The sequence below is a fragment of the Mya arenaria genome, chromosome 6 (assembly GCF_026914265.1).
Source record: "Mya arenaria isolate MELC-2E11 chromosome 6, ASM2691426v1".
NCBI classification, from domain to species: domain Eukaryota; kingdom Metazoa; phylum Mollusca; class Bivalvia; order Myida; family Myidae; genus Mya; species Mya arenaria.
This window is the reverse complement of record NC_069127.1, coordinates 23,197,889-23,214,555: the sequence shown is the minus strand read 5'-3', so window position 1 is coordinate 23,214,555 and position 16,667 is coordinate 23,197,889. Positions and strand designations below refer to the sequence as shown.

Here is a 16,667-nt window from a genome sequence, read left to right as displayed (position 1 = left end):
CGTTGCATAAGGGCCCAATGCCTTATCTCTGACATTGAACGTTGTATAAGGGACAAATGCCTTATCTATGATATTGAATGTTGTATAAGGGACAAATGCCTTATCTCTGACATTGAACATTATGTAAGGGACAAAAGCCTTATCTCTGACATTGAACGTTGTATAAGGGACCAATGCCTTATCTCTGACTTTGAACGTTGTATAAAGGACCAATGCGTTATCTCTGACATTGAACGTTGTATAAGGGACCAATGCCTTATCTCTGTCATTGAACGTTGTATAAGGGACCAATGCCTTATATCTGACATTGAACGTTGTATAAGGGACAAATGCCTTATCTCTGACATTGAACGTTGTATAAGGGACCAATGCCTTTTCTCTGACATTGAACTTTGTATAAGGGACCAATGTCTTATTTCTGACATTGAACGTTGTATAAGGGACAAATGCCTTATCTTTGACATTGAGCGTTGTATAAGGGACCAATGTCTTATCTCTGACATTGAGCGTTGTATATTGGACCAATGCCTTATCTCTCACATTCAACGTTGTATAAGGGACCAATGCCTTATCTCTGACATTGAACGTTGTATAAGGGACCAATGCCTTATCTCTCACATTGAACGTTGTATAAGGGACCAATGCCTTATATCTGACATTGAACTTTGTATAAGGGAACTATGCCTTATCTCTACCATTGAACGTTGTTTAAGGGACCAATGCTTATCTTTGACATTGAACGTTGTATAAGGTACAAATGCCTTATCTCTGACATTGAACCTTATGTAAGGGACCAATGCCTTATCTCTGACATTGAACGTTATGTCAGGGACCAATGCCTTATCTCTGACATTGAACGTTGTATAAGGGACAAATGCCTTATCTCTGACATTGAACGTTGTATAAGGGACCAATGCCTTATCTCTGACATTGAACGTTGTATAAGGGACAGATGCCTTATCTCTGACATTGAACGTTGTATAAGGGACCAATGCCTTATCTCTGACATTGAACGTTGTATAAGGGACAGATGCCTTATCTCTGACATTGAACGCTGTATAAGGGACAAATGCCTTACCTCTGACATTGAATGTTGTATAAGGGACAAATGCCTTATCTCTGACATTGAACGTTGTGGAAGGGACCAATGCCTTATCTCTGACATTGAACTTTGTGTAAGGAACCAATGCCTTATCTCTACCATTGAGCGTTGTGTAAGGGACCAATGCCTTATCTCTGACATTGAACGTTGTATAAGGGACAAATGCCTTATCCCTGCCATTGAGCGTTATGTAAGGGACCAATGCCTTAGCTCTACCATTGAGCGTTGTGTAAGGAACCAATGCCTTATATATGCCCTTAAGCGTTGTGTAAGGGGCCAATGCCTTATCTCTGCCATTACGCGTTGTTTATAGGACCAATGCCTTATTACTATAAATGTGCGTTGTTGTTTGGGACAGATGTGCTATCGCAAACGCGCGTTTTGTTCGAGACCAATGCATTATCGCTTTCTAATGATCATTATCATTTTAGACCAAAGCCCTATTGCTATCAATGAACGTTTAAGCGACCAATACAATACGTCGGAAAAGAGCGGTGGTAGTTGCAATCAAATATCGTTGGTATGAATGCCTTCTCGATACCAAGGAGCAAGACAAAAGTGGAAACTGCAATTAATAAGGTTTCAGCAACAATTGCCGAAAGTCTATCATTGTATGCTGAATAAATGTTTAGGTATCAATGCCAAATCTCCCACCAACACAACATGCATTAAACTTATTTATAAGAAAATGTTTGAGTTACCGCCTTCGAATAATCAGTGAATTTGGAGCTTACTTAGGTTTTAAAATTGTTTATGAGTACTCAGACTTGCACTTGCTTCAACATGTATAAACAAAAATACATCTTATCATTTTCATGAGGTTGACCGTATATACAAAATTGAAAAAGCTCTTGAACATAAATCTTTCACTAGAATTCTATGAATACCTTGTTTATTCTAAAAATGCATGTCAGAAATATCAAAGGGAAATACACAGTTCCCTTTAAGGGGCAGATGAAACTAAACTATTAAACGCATACCTCTACGAAGAACATTGGACTAAGATAACTTATACATATCAAACTGTTAATACGAATCATAATTAATGTATCACTTAACATCCCAGAAATCCTAACAAAATAAGAACAGAAAAAACACCATAAAATATTTAAAATTGGCGGTTAACACGACAAATGAGTTTTAAGGTGAAACTTTGATTTTTGAAATTGTGAAAATCGTTACATGAAGCTTAAACATAAATCTTTTTCAAAACACCGGAACAATACAGTTTTAAATCTTGGTACTTTATCAACTTCTTACAACAGTCAGCTTTGTTCACTGTATAAATCCATATTATCTTCCGGTTGAAGGTGATACAATTTCAGCATTCATACATAAATACATGCAGTTAGGATTATGTACATTAACCAATAATGATGAAGAAATGTTTTTCAGTGCGTTGTGTTTTTATGTCTTGGACGGTTTTATATTTTCATTCAAATCCAGGTACGAGTTCTATTTATACGTAGTTATGGTTGTTATCAATTCTTTTTATACACATTTAAATATAAGAGTGATCCTAACAGGAAGTTAAGAATTACATTACTTAAAGAAAACCTCAAGCGAATACCTTTCACTAATACATAACTTTAATGTTGATGTGAATTTCCAGTCGTAGGTTGAAAGCCTTACTGAAATTCGTTTTACTTCTGCTGTTGTTGGTATCTGGTTGTTATATTTATCCAGAATTGTAACTGTTCCGATGGAAAAATGAATTGATCGAAACACACAGAAAATGCTTACTAGAATAGAGACAAGGATTAGTTCAGATATTTATCGTGGTTTAAGATTCTTTATGGGGAAATGTAGTTGATATACATTCGTGATGTTTAACCGAAAGGTTTTCAAGAGCGTAATAATAACACATGTCAGACCTATGTCCAACTCATTGCAAATCCATCACACATTGATGAAATCGGTTTTACTGATGCTGTCTTCAATTTGACATTTAATAAAGCGTTACTAAGTTATCAATCATTTTATCGTTATTTTTATATTATAAGTATACCCCATATCATTTATCATGAAATATATGCGTTCTCAGTGCTTTACAAAAAATAAAAGTAAAAGTACAAACCATCTACAGAAATAATTAGAATATATTAAAAATACACATGTTAAACAACACTAAGGTTACATACAAACAATATGGGGACTAGTGAGCTTTTATTGGTGTTGGAAAAATGTATGAGAAATGATCAAAATGATGCAATGAGCCCTTTTTGGTGTAACATATGTGCATGAAGGATGAGTGAAATGGTGCAATGAACCCTTATTGGTGTAATATAGATATATGATAAATAAGTGAAATGGTACAATGAACCCTTATTGGTGTAATATAGATGTATGATGGATAGGTGAAATTGTGCATTGAGCCCTTATTGGTGTTACATAGATGCGTGAGGGATAAGTGAAATGGTAGAATGAGCCATTATTGGTGTAATATAGATGTATGAGGGATAAGTGAAATGGTAGAATGAGCCATTATTGGTGTAATATAGATGTATGAGGGATAAGTGAAATGGTGCAATGGGCCCTTATTGGTGTTACATAGATACATGAGGGATAAGTGAAATGGTGCAATGGGCCTTTATTGGTGAAATATAGATGTATGAGGGATAAGTGAAATGGTAGAATGAGCCATTATTGGTGTAATATAGATGTATGAGGGATAAGTGAAATGGTAGAATGAGCCATTATTGGTGTAATATAGATGTATGAGGGATAAGTGAAATGGTAGAATGAGCCATTATTGGTGTAATATAGATGTATGAGGGATAAGTGAAATGGTAGAATGAGCCATTATTGGTGTAATATAGATGTATGAGGGATAAGTGAAATGGTGCAATGGGCCTTTATTGGTGAAATATAGATACATGAGGGATAAGTGAAATGGTGCAATGGGCCTTTATTGGTGAAATATAGATGTATGAGGGATAAGTGAAATGGTGCATTGAGCCCTTATTGGTGTTACATAGATGCATGAGGGATAAGTGAAATGGTGGAATGAGCCATTATTGGTGTTACATAGATGTATGAGGGATAAGTGAAATGGTGGAATGAGCCATTATTGGTGTTACATAGATGTATGAGGGATAAGTGAAATGGTGCAATGGGCCCTTATTGGTGTTACATAGATACATGAGGGATAAGTGAAATGGTGCAATGGGCCCTTATTGGTGTTATATAGATGTATGAGGGATAAGTGAAATGGTGCAATGGGCCATTATTGGTGTTACATAGATGTATGAGGGATAAGTGAAATGGTGCAATGGGCCTTTATTGGTGAAATATAGATGTATGAGGGATAAGTGAAATGGTGCAATGGGCCCTTATTGGTGTTACATAGATGTATGAGGGATAAGTGAAATGGTGCAATGGGCCCTTCTTGGTGTTACATAGATGCATGAGGGATAAGTGAAATGGTGCAATGGGCCTTTATTGGTGAAATATAGATACATGAGGGATAAGTGAAATGGTGCAATGGGCCTTTATTGGTGAAATATAGATGTATGAGGGATAAGTGAAATGGTGCATTGAGCCCTTATTGGTGTTACATAGATACATGAGGGATGAGTGAAATGGTGCAATGGGCCCTTATTGGTGTTACATAGATGTACGAGGGATAAGTGAAATGGTGCATTGAGCCCTTATTGGTGTTACATAGATACATGAGGGATAAGTGAAATGGTGCAATGGGCCCTTATTGGTTTTACATAGATGTATGAGGGATAAGTGAAATGGTGCAATGGGCCCTTCTTGGTGTAACATAGATGCATGAGGGATAAGTGAAATGGTGCAATGGGCCTTTATTGGTGAAATATAGATACATGAGGGATGAGTGAAATGGTGGAATGGGCCTTTATTGGTGTTACATAGATGCATGAGGGATAAGTGAAATGGTGCAATGGGCCTTTATTGGTGAAATATAGATACATGAGGGATGAGTGAAATGGTGCAATGGGCCCTTCTTGGTGTTACATAGATGCATGAGGGATAAGTGAAATGGTGCAATGGGCCTTTATTGGTGAAATATAGATACATGAGGGATAAGTGAAATGGTGCAATGGGCCTTTATTGGTGAAATATACATGTATGAGGGATAAGTGAAATGGTGCATTGAGCCCTTATTGGTGTTACATAGATGTATGAGGGATAAGTGAAATGGTGCAATGGGCCCTTATTGGTGTTACATAGATGCATGAGGGATAAGTGAAATGGTGCAATGGGCCTTTATTGGTGAAATATAGATACATGAGGGATAAGTGAAATGGTGCAATGGGCCTTTATTGGTGAAATATAGATGTATGAGGGATAAGTGAAATGGTGCAATGGGCCCTTATTGGTGTAATATAGATGTATGAGGGATAAGTGAAATGGTGCAATGGGCCCTTATTGGTGTTACATAGATACATGAGGGATAAGTGAAATGGTGCAATGGGCCTTTATTGGTGAAATATAGATACATGAGGGATAAGTGAAATGGTGCAATGGGCCTTTATTGGTGAAATATAGATGTATGAGGGATAAGTGAAATGGTGCATTGAGCCCTTATTGGTGTTACATAGATGTATGAGGGATAAGTGAAATGGTGCAATGGGCCCTTATTGGTGTTACATAGATGCATGAGGGATAAGTGAAATGGTGGAATGAGCCATTATTGGTGAAATAAAGATGTATGAGGGATAAGTGAAATGGTGCAATGGGCCCTTATTGGTGTTACATAGATACATGAGGGATGAGTGAAATGGTGCAATGGGCCTTTATTGGTGAAATATAGATGTATGAGGGATAAGTGAAATGGTGCAATGGGCCCTTATTGGTGTTACATAGATACATGAGGGATGAGTGAAATGGTGCAATTTGCCCTTATTGGTGAAATATAGATGCATGAGGGATGAGTGAAATGGTGCAATTTGCCCTTATTGGTGTTATATTGATACATGAGGGATGAGTGAAATGGTGCAATGGGCCCTTATTGGTGAAATATAGATGTATGAGGGATGAGTGAAATGGTGCAATGGGCCCTTATTGGTGTTATATAGATGCATGAGGGATGAGTGAAATGGTGCAATGGGCCCTTATTGGTGTTATATAGATACATGAGGGATAAGTGAAATGGTGCAATGGGCCCTTATTGGTGTTATATAGATACATGAGGGATAAGTGAAATGGTGCAATGGGCCCTTATTGGTGAAATATAGATGTATGAGGGATAAGTGAAATGGTGCAATGGGCCCTTATTGGTGTTACATAGATACATGAGGGATGAGTGAAATGGTGCAATGGGCCCTTATTGGTGAAATATAGATGTATGAGGGATAAGTGAAATGGTGCAATGGGCCCTTATTGGTGTTACATAGATACATGAGGGATGAGTGAAATGGTGCAATGGGCCCTTATTGGTGTTATATAGATGCATGAGGGATGAGTGAAATGGTGGAATGGGCCCTTATAGGCGTTACATAGATACATGAGGGATGAGTGAAATGGTGCAATGGGCCCTTATTGGTGTTATATAGATGCATGAGGGATAAGTGAAATGGTGCAATGGGCCCTTATTGGTGTTACATAGATACATGAGGGATGAGTGAAATGGTGCAATGGGCCTTTATTGGTGAAATATAGATGTATGAGGGATAAGTGAAATGGTGCAATGGGCCTTTATTGGTGAAATATAGATGTATGAGGGATAAGTGAAATGGTGCAATGGGCCCTTATTGGTGTTACATAGATACATGAGGGATGAGTGAAATGGTGCAATGGGCCTTTATTGGTGAAATATAGATGTATGAGGGATAAGTGAAATGGTGCAATGGGCCCTTATTGGTGTTACATAGATACATGAGGGATAAGTGAAATGGTGCAATGGGCCCTTATTGGTGTTATATAGATGCATGAGGGATGAGTGAAATGGTGGAATGAGCCATTATTGGTGAAATATAGATGTATGAGGGATAAGTGAAATGGTGCAATGGGCCCTTATTGGTGTTACATAGATACATGAGGGATAAGTGAAATGGTGCAATGGGCCTTTATTGGTGAAATATAGATGTATGAGGGATGAGTGAAATGGTGCAATGGGCCCTTATTGGTGTTACATAGATACATGAGGGATAAGTGAAATGGTGCAATGAGCCTTTATTGGTGAAATATAGATGTATGAGGGATAAGTGAAATGGTGCAATGGGCCCTTATTGGTGTTACATAGATACATGAGGGATAAGTGAAATGGTGCAATGGGCCTTTATTGGTGAAATATAGATGTATGAGGGATAAGTGAAATGGTGCAATGGGCCCTTATTGGTGTTACATAGATACATGAGGGATAAGTGAAATGGTGCAATGGGCCTTTATTGGTGTTATAAAGATGCATGAGGAATGAGTGAAATGGTGGAATGGGCCCTTATAGGCGTTACATAGATACATGAGGGATGAGTGAAATGGTGCAATGGGCCATTATTGGTGAAATATAGATGTATGAGGGATAAGTGAAATGGTGCAATGGGCCCTTATTGGTGTTACATAGATACATGAGGGATGAGTGAAATGGTGCAATGGGCCATTATTGGTGAAATATAGATGTATGAGGGATAAGTGAAATGGTGCAATGGGCCCTTATTGGTGTTATATAGATGCATGAGGGATGAGTGAAATGGTGGAATGGGCCCTTATAGGCGTTACATAGATACATGAGGGATGAGTGAAATGGTGCAATGGGCCCTTATTGGTGTTATATAGATGTATGAGGGATAAGTGTAATGGTGCAATGGGCCCTTATTGGTGTTACATAGATACATGAGGGATGAGTGAAATGGTGCAATGGGCCATTATTGGTGAAATATAGATGTATGAGGGATAAGTGAAATGGTGCAATGGGCCCTTATTGGTGTAACATAGATGTATGAGGGATGAGTGAAATGGTGCAAAGAGCCCTTATAGGCGTTACATAGATGCATGAGGGATGAGTGAAATGGTGCAATGGGCCCTTATTGGTGTAATACAATGAATAGATATATGAGGGAACGGGGAAATGGTGCAATGGACCCTTATTTGTGTTGAATAGATGTATGAGAGATTAGTGAAATGGTGCAATGGGCCCTTTTTGGTGTAATATAGATGTATGAAGGATGAGTGAAATGGAGCAATGGGCCCTTATTGGTGTAAAAAGATGCATGAGTGATAAGTGAAATGGAGCAATGGCCCTTATTGGTGTAATATAGATGCATGGAGGATGAGTGAAATGGAGCAATGGCCCTTATTGGCGTAATAAAGATGCATGGAGGATGAGTGAAATGGTGCAATTGGCCCTTATTGGTGTAATATAGATGCATGGAGGATGAGTGAAATGGAGCAATGGCCCTTATTGGTGTAATATAGATGTATGGAGGATGAGTGAAATGGTGCAATTGGCTCTTATTGGTGTAATATAGATGCATGAGGGATGAGTAAAATGGAGCAATGGCATTTATTGGTGTAATATAGATGCATGGAGGATGAGTGAAATAGTGCAATGGGCCCTTATTGGTGTAATATAGATGTATGAGGGATAAGTGAAATGGTGCAATTGGCCCTTATTGGTGTAATATAGATGCATGGAGGATGAGTGAAATGGTGCAATTTGCCCTTATTGGTGTAATATAGATGCATGGAGGATGAGTGAAATGGTGCAATTGGCTCTTATTGGTGTAATATAGATGCATGAGGGATGAGTAAAATGGAGCAGTGGCATTTATTGGTGTAATATAGATGCATGGAGGATGAGTGAAATAGTGCAATGGGCCCTTATTGGTGTAATATAGATGTATGAGGGATGAGTGAAATGGTGCAATTGGCCCTTATTGGTGTAATATAGATGCATGGAGGATGAGTGAAATGGAGCAATGGCCCTTATTGGTGTATTAAAGATGCATGAGGGATAAATGAAAAGGTGCAATGGGCCCTTCCTGGTGTTACATTGATGCATGAGGGATAAGTGAAATGGTGCAATGGGCCTTTATTGGTGTAATATAGATGTATGAGGGATAAGTGAAATGGTGCAATTGGCCCTTATTGGTGTTATATAGATGCATGAGTATAAGTGAAATGGAGCAATGGCCCTTATTGGTGTAATCTAGATGCATGGAGGATGAGTGAAATGGAGCAATGGCCGTTATTGGCGTAATATAAATGCATGGAGGATGAGTGAAATGGTGCAATTTGCTCTTATTGGTGTAATATAGATGCATGGAGGATGAGTGAAATGGTGCAATGGGCCCTTATTGGTGTAATATAGATGCATGGAGGATGAGTGAAATGGAGCAATGGCCGTTATTGGCGTAATATAGATGCATGGAGGATGAGTGAAATGGTGCAATTTGCCCTTATTGGTGTAATATAGATGCATGGAGGATGAGTGAAATAGTGCAATGGGCCCTTATTGGTGTAATATAGATGTATGAGGGATGAGTGAAATGGTGCAATTGGCCCTTATTGGTGTAATATAGATGCATGGAGGATGAGTGAAATGGAGCAATGGCCCTTATTGGTGTAATATAGATGCATGGAGGATGAGTGAAATGGTGCAATTGGCTCTTATTGGTGTAATATAGATGCATGAGGGATGAGTAAAATGGAGCAATGGCATTTATTGGTGTAATATAGATGCATGGAGGATGAGTGAAATAGTGCAATGGGCCCTTATTGGTGTAATATAGATGTATGAGGGATAAGTGAAATGGTGCAATTGGCCCTTATTGGTGTAATATAGATGCATGGAGGATGAGTGAAATGGAGCAATGGCCCTTATTGGTGTAATATAGATGTATGAGGGATAAGTGAAATGGTGCAATGGGCCCTTAGTGGTGTTACATTGATGCATGAGGAATGAGTGAAATGGTGCAATGAACCCATATTGGTATTGCATAAATGTACAAGGGATGAGTGAAATGGTGTAATGAGTCCTTAGTTGTGTTACATTGATGTATTAGGGATTAGTGAAATGGTGCAATGAGCCCCTAGTGTTGATACAAAGATGTATGAGGTATGACTTAAATGTTGCAATGAGCCCTCATTGGTGTTTTATTAATGTATAAGAAACCATCGGAATGGTACATTGAGCCCTTCCTGGTGTTAAATAGATGTAAGAGGGTTGACTGAAATAATACAATGAGTCTTTATTGGTGTTTAAAATCTGTATGAGGGATAAAGTGAATTGGTGCAATGAGTCATTTTCGGTTTAAGATAGTTCTTTGATGAATGAGGGAAATGTGGGAAATGAGCCAAAGTTGTTGTAACAAAGACATACATAGGACCAGTACAATGATGATGTAGGAGGGAAAAGAAATGAAACAGAAATTAGGGTTACACAATAAAAGATTTATAAGGTTGGGGAATATGGTCGAGATATCTATGCTTTAGAGTCATACGCATTACAACCATATTGACACCTCTAATATATATAAACTTACATATATATATCATCTGCTTTCTCGAAAATTATCGTTAGTCCATAAAACTTATACCTTTCTTGCACAGCCACCAACCTAAACTATAAACAAAACTAAAACAGCGCCAACTATCAAAGTACCAAATGAAATGTATCGATTATGTTTACTAATTGGTTTTAACATAAATATCCGTGTCGAGGGTTGCGGATGACTTAACTCACTTGTACTATGTTATCAAGGACGGCATTCAATTAATAACGTGCCGTATAAATGAACAGCATTGTAATTTATCAGTACGGTTTTTGAATAACAAAAATCAATGTCAACACCAGGCAAGCCAGTATGAGCTAATTGAATATTTTGGCAAAATTGATTTCCCAGAACATCGCTTGAAACTTGAATTCCGAAATAAGGCTTCAAGCAACACCCCAGCATTTGCATTACAATAATCTTCCTACTTTGAAATGTACGCACGCACGCACGCACGCACGCACGCGCGCGCGCGCACACACACACACACACACACAAACACACACTTACACACACAAAAATATATATATATATTGTTGTTGGGTCATAATTATGTATATGTATATGTATATACAAAAGGAAATTGTCAACAGAGAAGTATAACGATTCATTTACTTGTAACTATGAACCAATATTTTTTGCGTGCATGCCTTCAAATACTGTATGATTTCAATTATAAATCGTTAATTTCGTAGGCCAATAACGTAAATGAAGTTTGAACAGTTCTTTGTTAAATCATATTCTTTAAATCCTGTTCTTTATTTTAGGATACACTATTTGATAATAGTTTTATATTATTTTTTAGAACAGTTTTCATCAGTTCACATCTCGCCAGCTGCTTTTATTTGTATATCTTCTTTTTAATTACTATCGAGTGTAAGATGTTGGTCGATATATATAATACATAATATTTAAACTTCATTTATAATATTACTATCTGTTACAATTGCTTGTGAAAATAAATTTACTTCACGATGGTCTCAAAATAATTTACAGTTATTACTACGTTTACAATCTCGGGTAACAGCACGGGGACTGACGGCGCGTTGGTGTCTCCTGGCGACAACTTGAAGCTAGCTTGTTCCTCCTCCATAAATACTATTCTTGCTGTATACTGGTACAACAAACCACCCGGCAATGGTTCATACCTTTGGTCATCTACAGTAGGAATGAAAATAGATGCAAATGGAACATGTCGCTTTGACACGAACTACCCAGTCCCTACGAACATGAACTGCGGCTGTGTTAGCAAATCCAAGTACACGTGTACTCTCATCGGTGTGGAGACTGACATGAAGGGCGATATGTGGAAGTGTAAATTTATATACAACACTGCGAAGTCGTCGACGATCGCGTATACTAATGAATTGACTATTGATTTGGCAGGTAAGAAGTTATTTATCAACACCAATCCAATAACAATTTAGATACGAATTTTTAACGGCCTCTTACAATAAAATGTTACTCTTTATGCGATGTTAGATCAAAAACGGCAGTGGTACAAGTATGAGTTTGCCGTGCATTTTTTTGTGTTTAGGTATATGTTATAGTTATTTTATACTATGTAAAACATATTTGTTGTTATACATCATAGTAATGATAAAAGTCATATTAACAACAGTATTCAAGCATCAGGAACTACAAGCTATTTTTTTTAAAATAGCCATTCTCATTATCTAAATCGATGCAATTTTGGATGCACCGTATCCTTGCAACACACAAATTACTCAACATTTATGTTGTATATCACAAAAATGACGCCATGTCTGGAGTTTAAAAGGATTTATGATAATAAGTTATACAATCGATGGCAGTTCAAGATGGTTTATTTTATTAAATAAAAATAAAATAAAGAATGTTAAAAAGAACAATTAATAAAATGATAAATATTGTAATATTATGCCCTGAAGATCATTACTTAGAAATATAACAATTTGCCCTACATTCACAAGACATTTAACATCTTGTATGACATAAACATGTACTTTAAGAAAAAGATAAATAAGCATTAGTAACACAGTTCACTTATAAGTTTTTACTCAAGAAATGTTTTCGAAATTCAATAGCACACGTTAATAACACTCTTTTATTTGGAAACGATTAAAGTACCAGCAAGTTGTTCAAAGGTTGTAATAGTTGCGTCTGTTGTAAAAGAAAACAATATGTTTGATGTACTAATGAGTGCGAGCATCTGAGGAAGGAAAAATATATTTTCAGTAACATCCTTCTTTTTTTTAAAAATGGCACAAAGGTAAATCCCGAGTAGGCCTTTTGTATCTAAGAAAATCTTTTCGTGTCGGAGATAAATTTATGAACATGTTTGAATATGTTTTTTTTTTTTATTTTCGTTTAATTGAGAGTTTCATAAAGGGTGTCTTTTTCATTGAAAAAGCTCTGTACATTATAATGCTGGAGAGAAAGGTTACTTAAAAATGATCCCGTGACGTCAGTGTTTAATGAAGTATTAATTTTATATGCCGGTCCAGGATTTGAATGTATGTCACCACAGCGCAATAGAATAATTGACAACGAAATGAGAAGTTCAAATGAATCAAAACAGTTAAGATCTTTGTATGGTAGCTGTAAAGTATTATAAAGGCCTATTAGTATTCTATATGTGCCTAAGTTAATAGTCATGTGATACCTTCAACGTAGAATAACAAAGGGAAATCCCCGAAAACAAACTGACCAAGGAAATAGTGCGAGTTATAGATAAGGTAAGGTATACAAAGTAGTATTTGAATTTGTCCTATAAATCATAGTGATGTGGTTGAAGAAAGATAAATAAAAGAAAAAGACCAAAAAATGTATAAAAGTCAAATGGACTATGGTGTATAAGGGCTTTCATTGACATTAAATGTTAAAATAGTCCTGTCAGACGATCATTCATGTAGAAAAATATAGGTTACTACGTGTTGAGCCATAACAATGCAAATATACCTATACAACACTGAACTGCAAAACAATAGCTTGTATCAGATTGAGCTTTTCTTAACATGTTGAGCCATAAAAGGCAAAGATACATATTCAATTAGAGATGCATATCATGACAAATTCGTAACATAGTAGACTTATGCATTGAAAACGAATAAGTTCGGTAACAAAAACAGGTAGGTGGACTACCAAACATCTAGGTTACCTAACAACCAGCTACAAATTTAAACTGTTATAATCTCATCATTTTGTAGTTTTGAAATCGGCATATTTATAGCAATTCAAGTATAGAATAACAAAACTCTTTGTAAGCATTTCTATAGTAAATATTGTTTAGACATACAAAGCAAACGCAAGATTTTATCATTCGAAATACTAAATCAACACTTGTCGGCCATTATCTTATCGCGCCTGTAGATAATTAACATGTTTTAATAGTTTGCCTTTATATCAAAAGAAAAAGGAATCCGTTTAGATAACATTTAAACTATTCCATTGTTTGAAATATAAATAAAAAGGGCATAATTTGCTTCTTATGGCGGAAGTAAAGGAATTGAGTAATTATACACATGTCACTCTAAATAAAGCGGAAAAATATGTATATGAACAATATACTCTATGGTGTCGATCACGTGACACAACGATTCAAAATTACATTGCTTGAATTTTCGATGTTAACAAAATGTACGTACTCTGCAAGTTTAATTTTACACGTTCAATTGTTTGTATAGCTTGAACCGTATTACAAAAGCAGCTTAGTACATTTTTTTAATAATATAACTTAGGAATTGATAGATCTTTTTAACAAACAAATCCCTAAAAATGTGCATTCGCTTTAAAAACCTAGTTTCTACATTTTAATATAATTGTATTCACTAAGCATAGCATTTATTTTAAGGATAAGGTACACATTTAAATTCAGATATTTAAGTTTTAAGGCTGATACTCACGTATAAGCATATGTATACTAAGAACAGTTTCAAACAAAGTACAACACCACAACAAATTCTAACTATGTGAGGTTGTTTTTAGATATGCTTATAAAAGTACTAGTGTATAACAAGTAAAAACAAGATGTAGATTTTATTTTTGTTGATAATACGGTAAAATATGTTCAGTAAAATGCCCTGTTACCCGTTTTAGAACAATCTAGATTATAAATAATGACTATTTAGATCGTTTTTTTACCGGTAAGTGCATGTATTTACAGAGGTACCAACAAAGAATTGAGATGTCTATATACATTTCCGCTCCTTGATTCATTTTTGAATTCAATATCACTGTGATTGAGATGTAAAAACCGACAACACAAATTAATAAAGTAGCCTAAAAGAGTTTTGCGTATGATCTAACCATTGTGTTGTTTTATACTGATCGCTATTTGTGACCCGATTCTTTCAGTAAAGGATCTTAAATTACTCATGACATTTCAAACGAACCAGTGATACATATTCCTGTGGGGTTTAGGCAACTTAATCAATGTTACCTGGAGATATTTTTGTCAATAGTCAGATAATCGCCAAATTAGACTTTAAAAAGCTTGCACAAGACCATTTCAAGATCGGCAATTTTATTTCATAATATTGAACAACTATACAGTCCCATTATATTATTGAAAGAATGTTGCCGTTAGAAAGAAGTCTTTTTTAGGCTTGGTTTTTTTTCATTTGGAAATAAATATCACATGCTTTATGTTTTTATGCTTTAACCGTAATCAACTTGTCTATTTGGATAATATTTACATGAATGAAAAAACGGTCTCAATTCAAATACAATTCAATACATCGGCTACACCACTAAACAATTCAATAAATTTCTAAAGGGAGGCACAAAGTAAAATGAAATGACACTTAATTAAAAAGGAGCTTTCAATACTCAAGGTACCACAACAGATGCGCTGTTATTCCTTTAAACATAGCATCAATTTGATGTGGCATAAAGGGCAAATTTAAATGCAAAAGATCTTGAAACAACTTTGAAGACAAATGGAGTACCATCAAATAAAACATTTTATATTATATGATAAACGATTATTTACGTGGTTTGAAAAGTTTGTTTTATCTGTATTTTAGATTACTTTCAGGCAATTATTAATCGTTAAGAATTGGAGACATAATGCCTTTTGCAACTGCGTAATAATATAAGCCATTTGGATCACAATCTATCATTTTCTTTGTCACTAATGATGTTTTATTCAACTTTGTTAATTTGTTTATTATATATGATGGTGTGTTAACATACAGTTTTTGTGCATTGCATAATGGCTAAAACACGTTTCGCATGTTTTGTTTCAGTTGGCATTACGTCGACAGTAATATCCTCTCCGATTGTCAATCCCGTGTCCGTTATAGTAAACACAGCAGGCACATTCCAGTGTCAGACGTCACCTGGAAACCCTGTAGCCTCCGTCGTTTGGCACACAGACAACAAAACCTCTGGTACAGAAGACGACACACAGATAACCTCTGGTACAAGCACGACATCAACACCGGACGGGGATCTGTTCGTAACGCAAGGGACCCTAACTCTACAGGTACAGAGAGATGACCAGGACTTGGGCGTTTACTGTCGCGCAAGGAACAGGGAACAGTGGTTCACTTCAGGAACAAAGAAGATTAATGTTCTTTGTAAGTTGATAGGAAACAATGATAAATTGTTAGCCCTCATGTGTTCATGTTTCTTCGGGGGCACTCGTAAATGTTAAGTAAAAGTAAAGATATATACGAATTGCCTTAAAAGGTTGATGAAAAATTATGCGTTTTCATAAAGGATCGAAGTAAAGTACAATACGCAAAGCTAGATCATATCGAATAACAGTGGCTTGAAATTATCAAACGTGAAAATCAATGCATTTATGCTAATCCTAAGTAGCTGAGTTCAAGTGTTGTTGTGTAAAAGTACAATCGTTTTAGTATTATTTCTTCTAATAAAAGGAAAAAAAAACAGAAGAAAATTTATATACTAGATAAGTACATTTTCTTGTCTGGGTTCCAAGGCAGAAAAAATTGAAAAATAAGGAAATTTACTGCACCCCTCTGCTATACAAAATATTTTGGTGAGTTTGGCTACTTGGCGGCTCTTGCGAAAAGGAAGTATCCAAGATGTCACCCAAGATGGCCGCCATTAATTGCAATTTCAATAAATATACTATGTTCGAGAACAGCTATTTTCAT

The 16,667-nt window shown here is 36.2% G+C and overlaps 1 protein-coding gene across 2 annotated transcripts in view; it reads left to right on the top strand.

The window, feature by feature from the left end:
- Window positions 1-2,418: 2,418 nt before the first annotated feature.
- LOC128237535 (nephrin-like) overlaps window positions 2,419-16,667 on the top strand; it is a 36,147-nt gene continuing 21,898 nt past the window's right edge. For both annotated transcript variants that reach the window (XM_052953125.1, XM_052953124.1), the window contains exons 1-3: window positions 2,419-2,548; window positions 11,557-11,946; window positions 15,789-16,121. In XM_052953125.1, coding sequence (XP_052809085.1) covers window positions 2,476-2,548; window positions 11,557-11,946; window positions 15,789-16,121 — 796 coding nt within the window. In that variant the 5' untranslated portion in view covers window positions 2,419-2,475. The remainder of the gene's footprint in view (window positions 2,549-11,556; window positions 11,947-15,788; window positions 16,122-16,667) is intronic.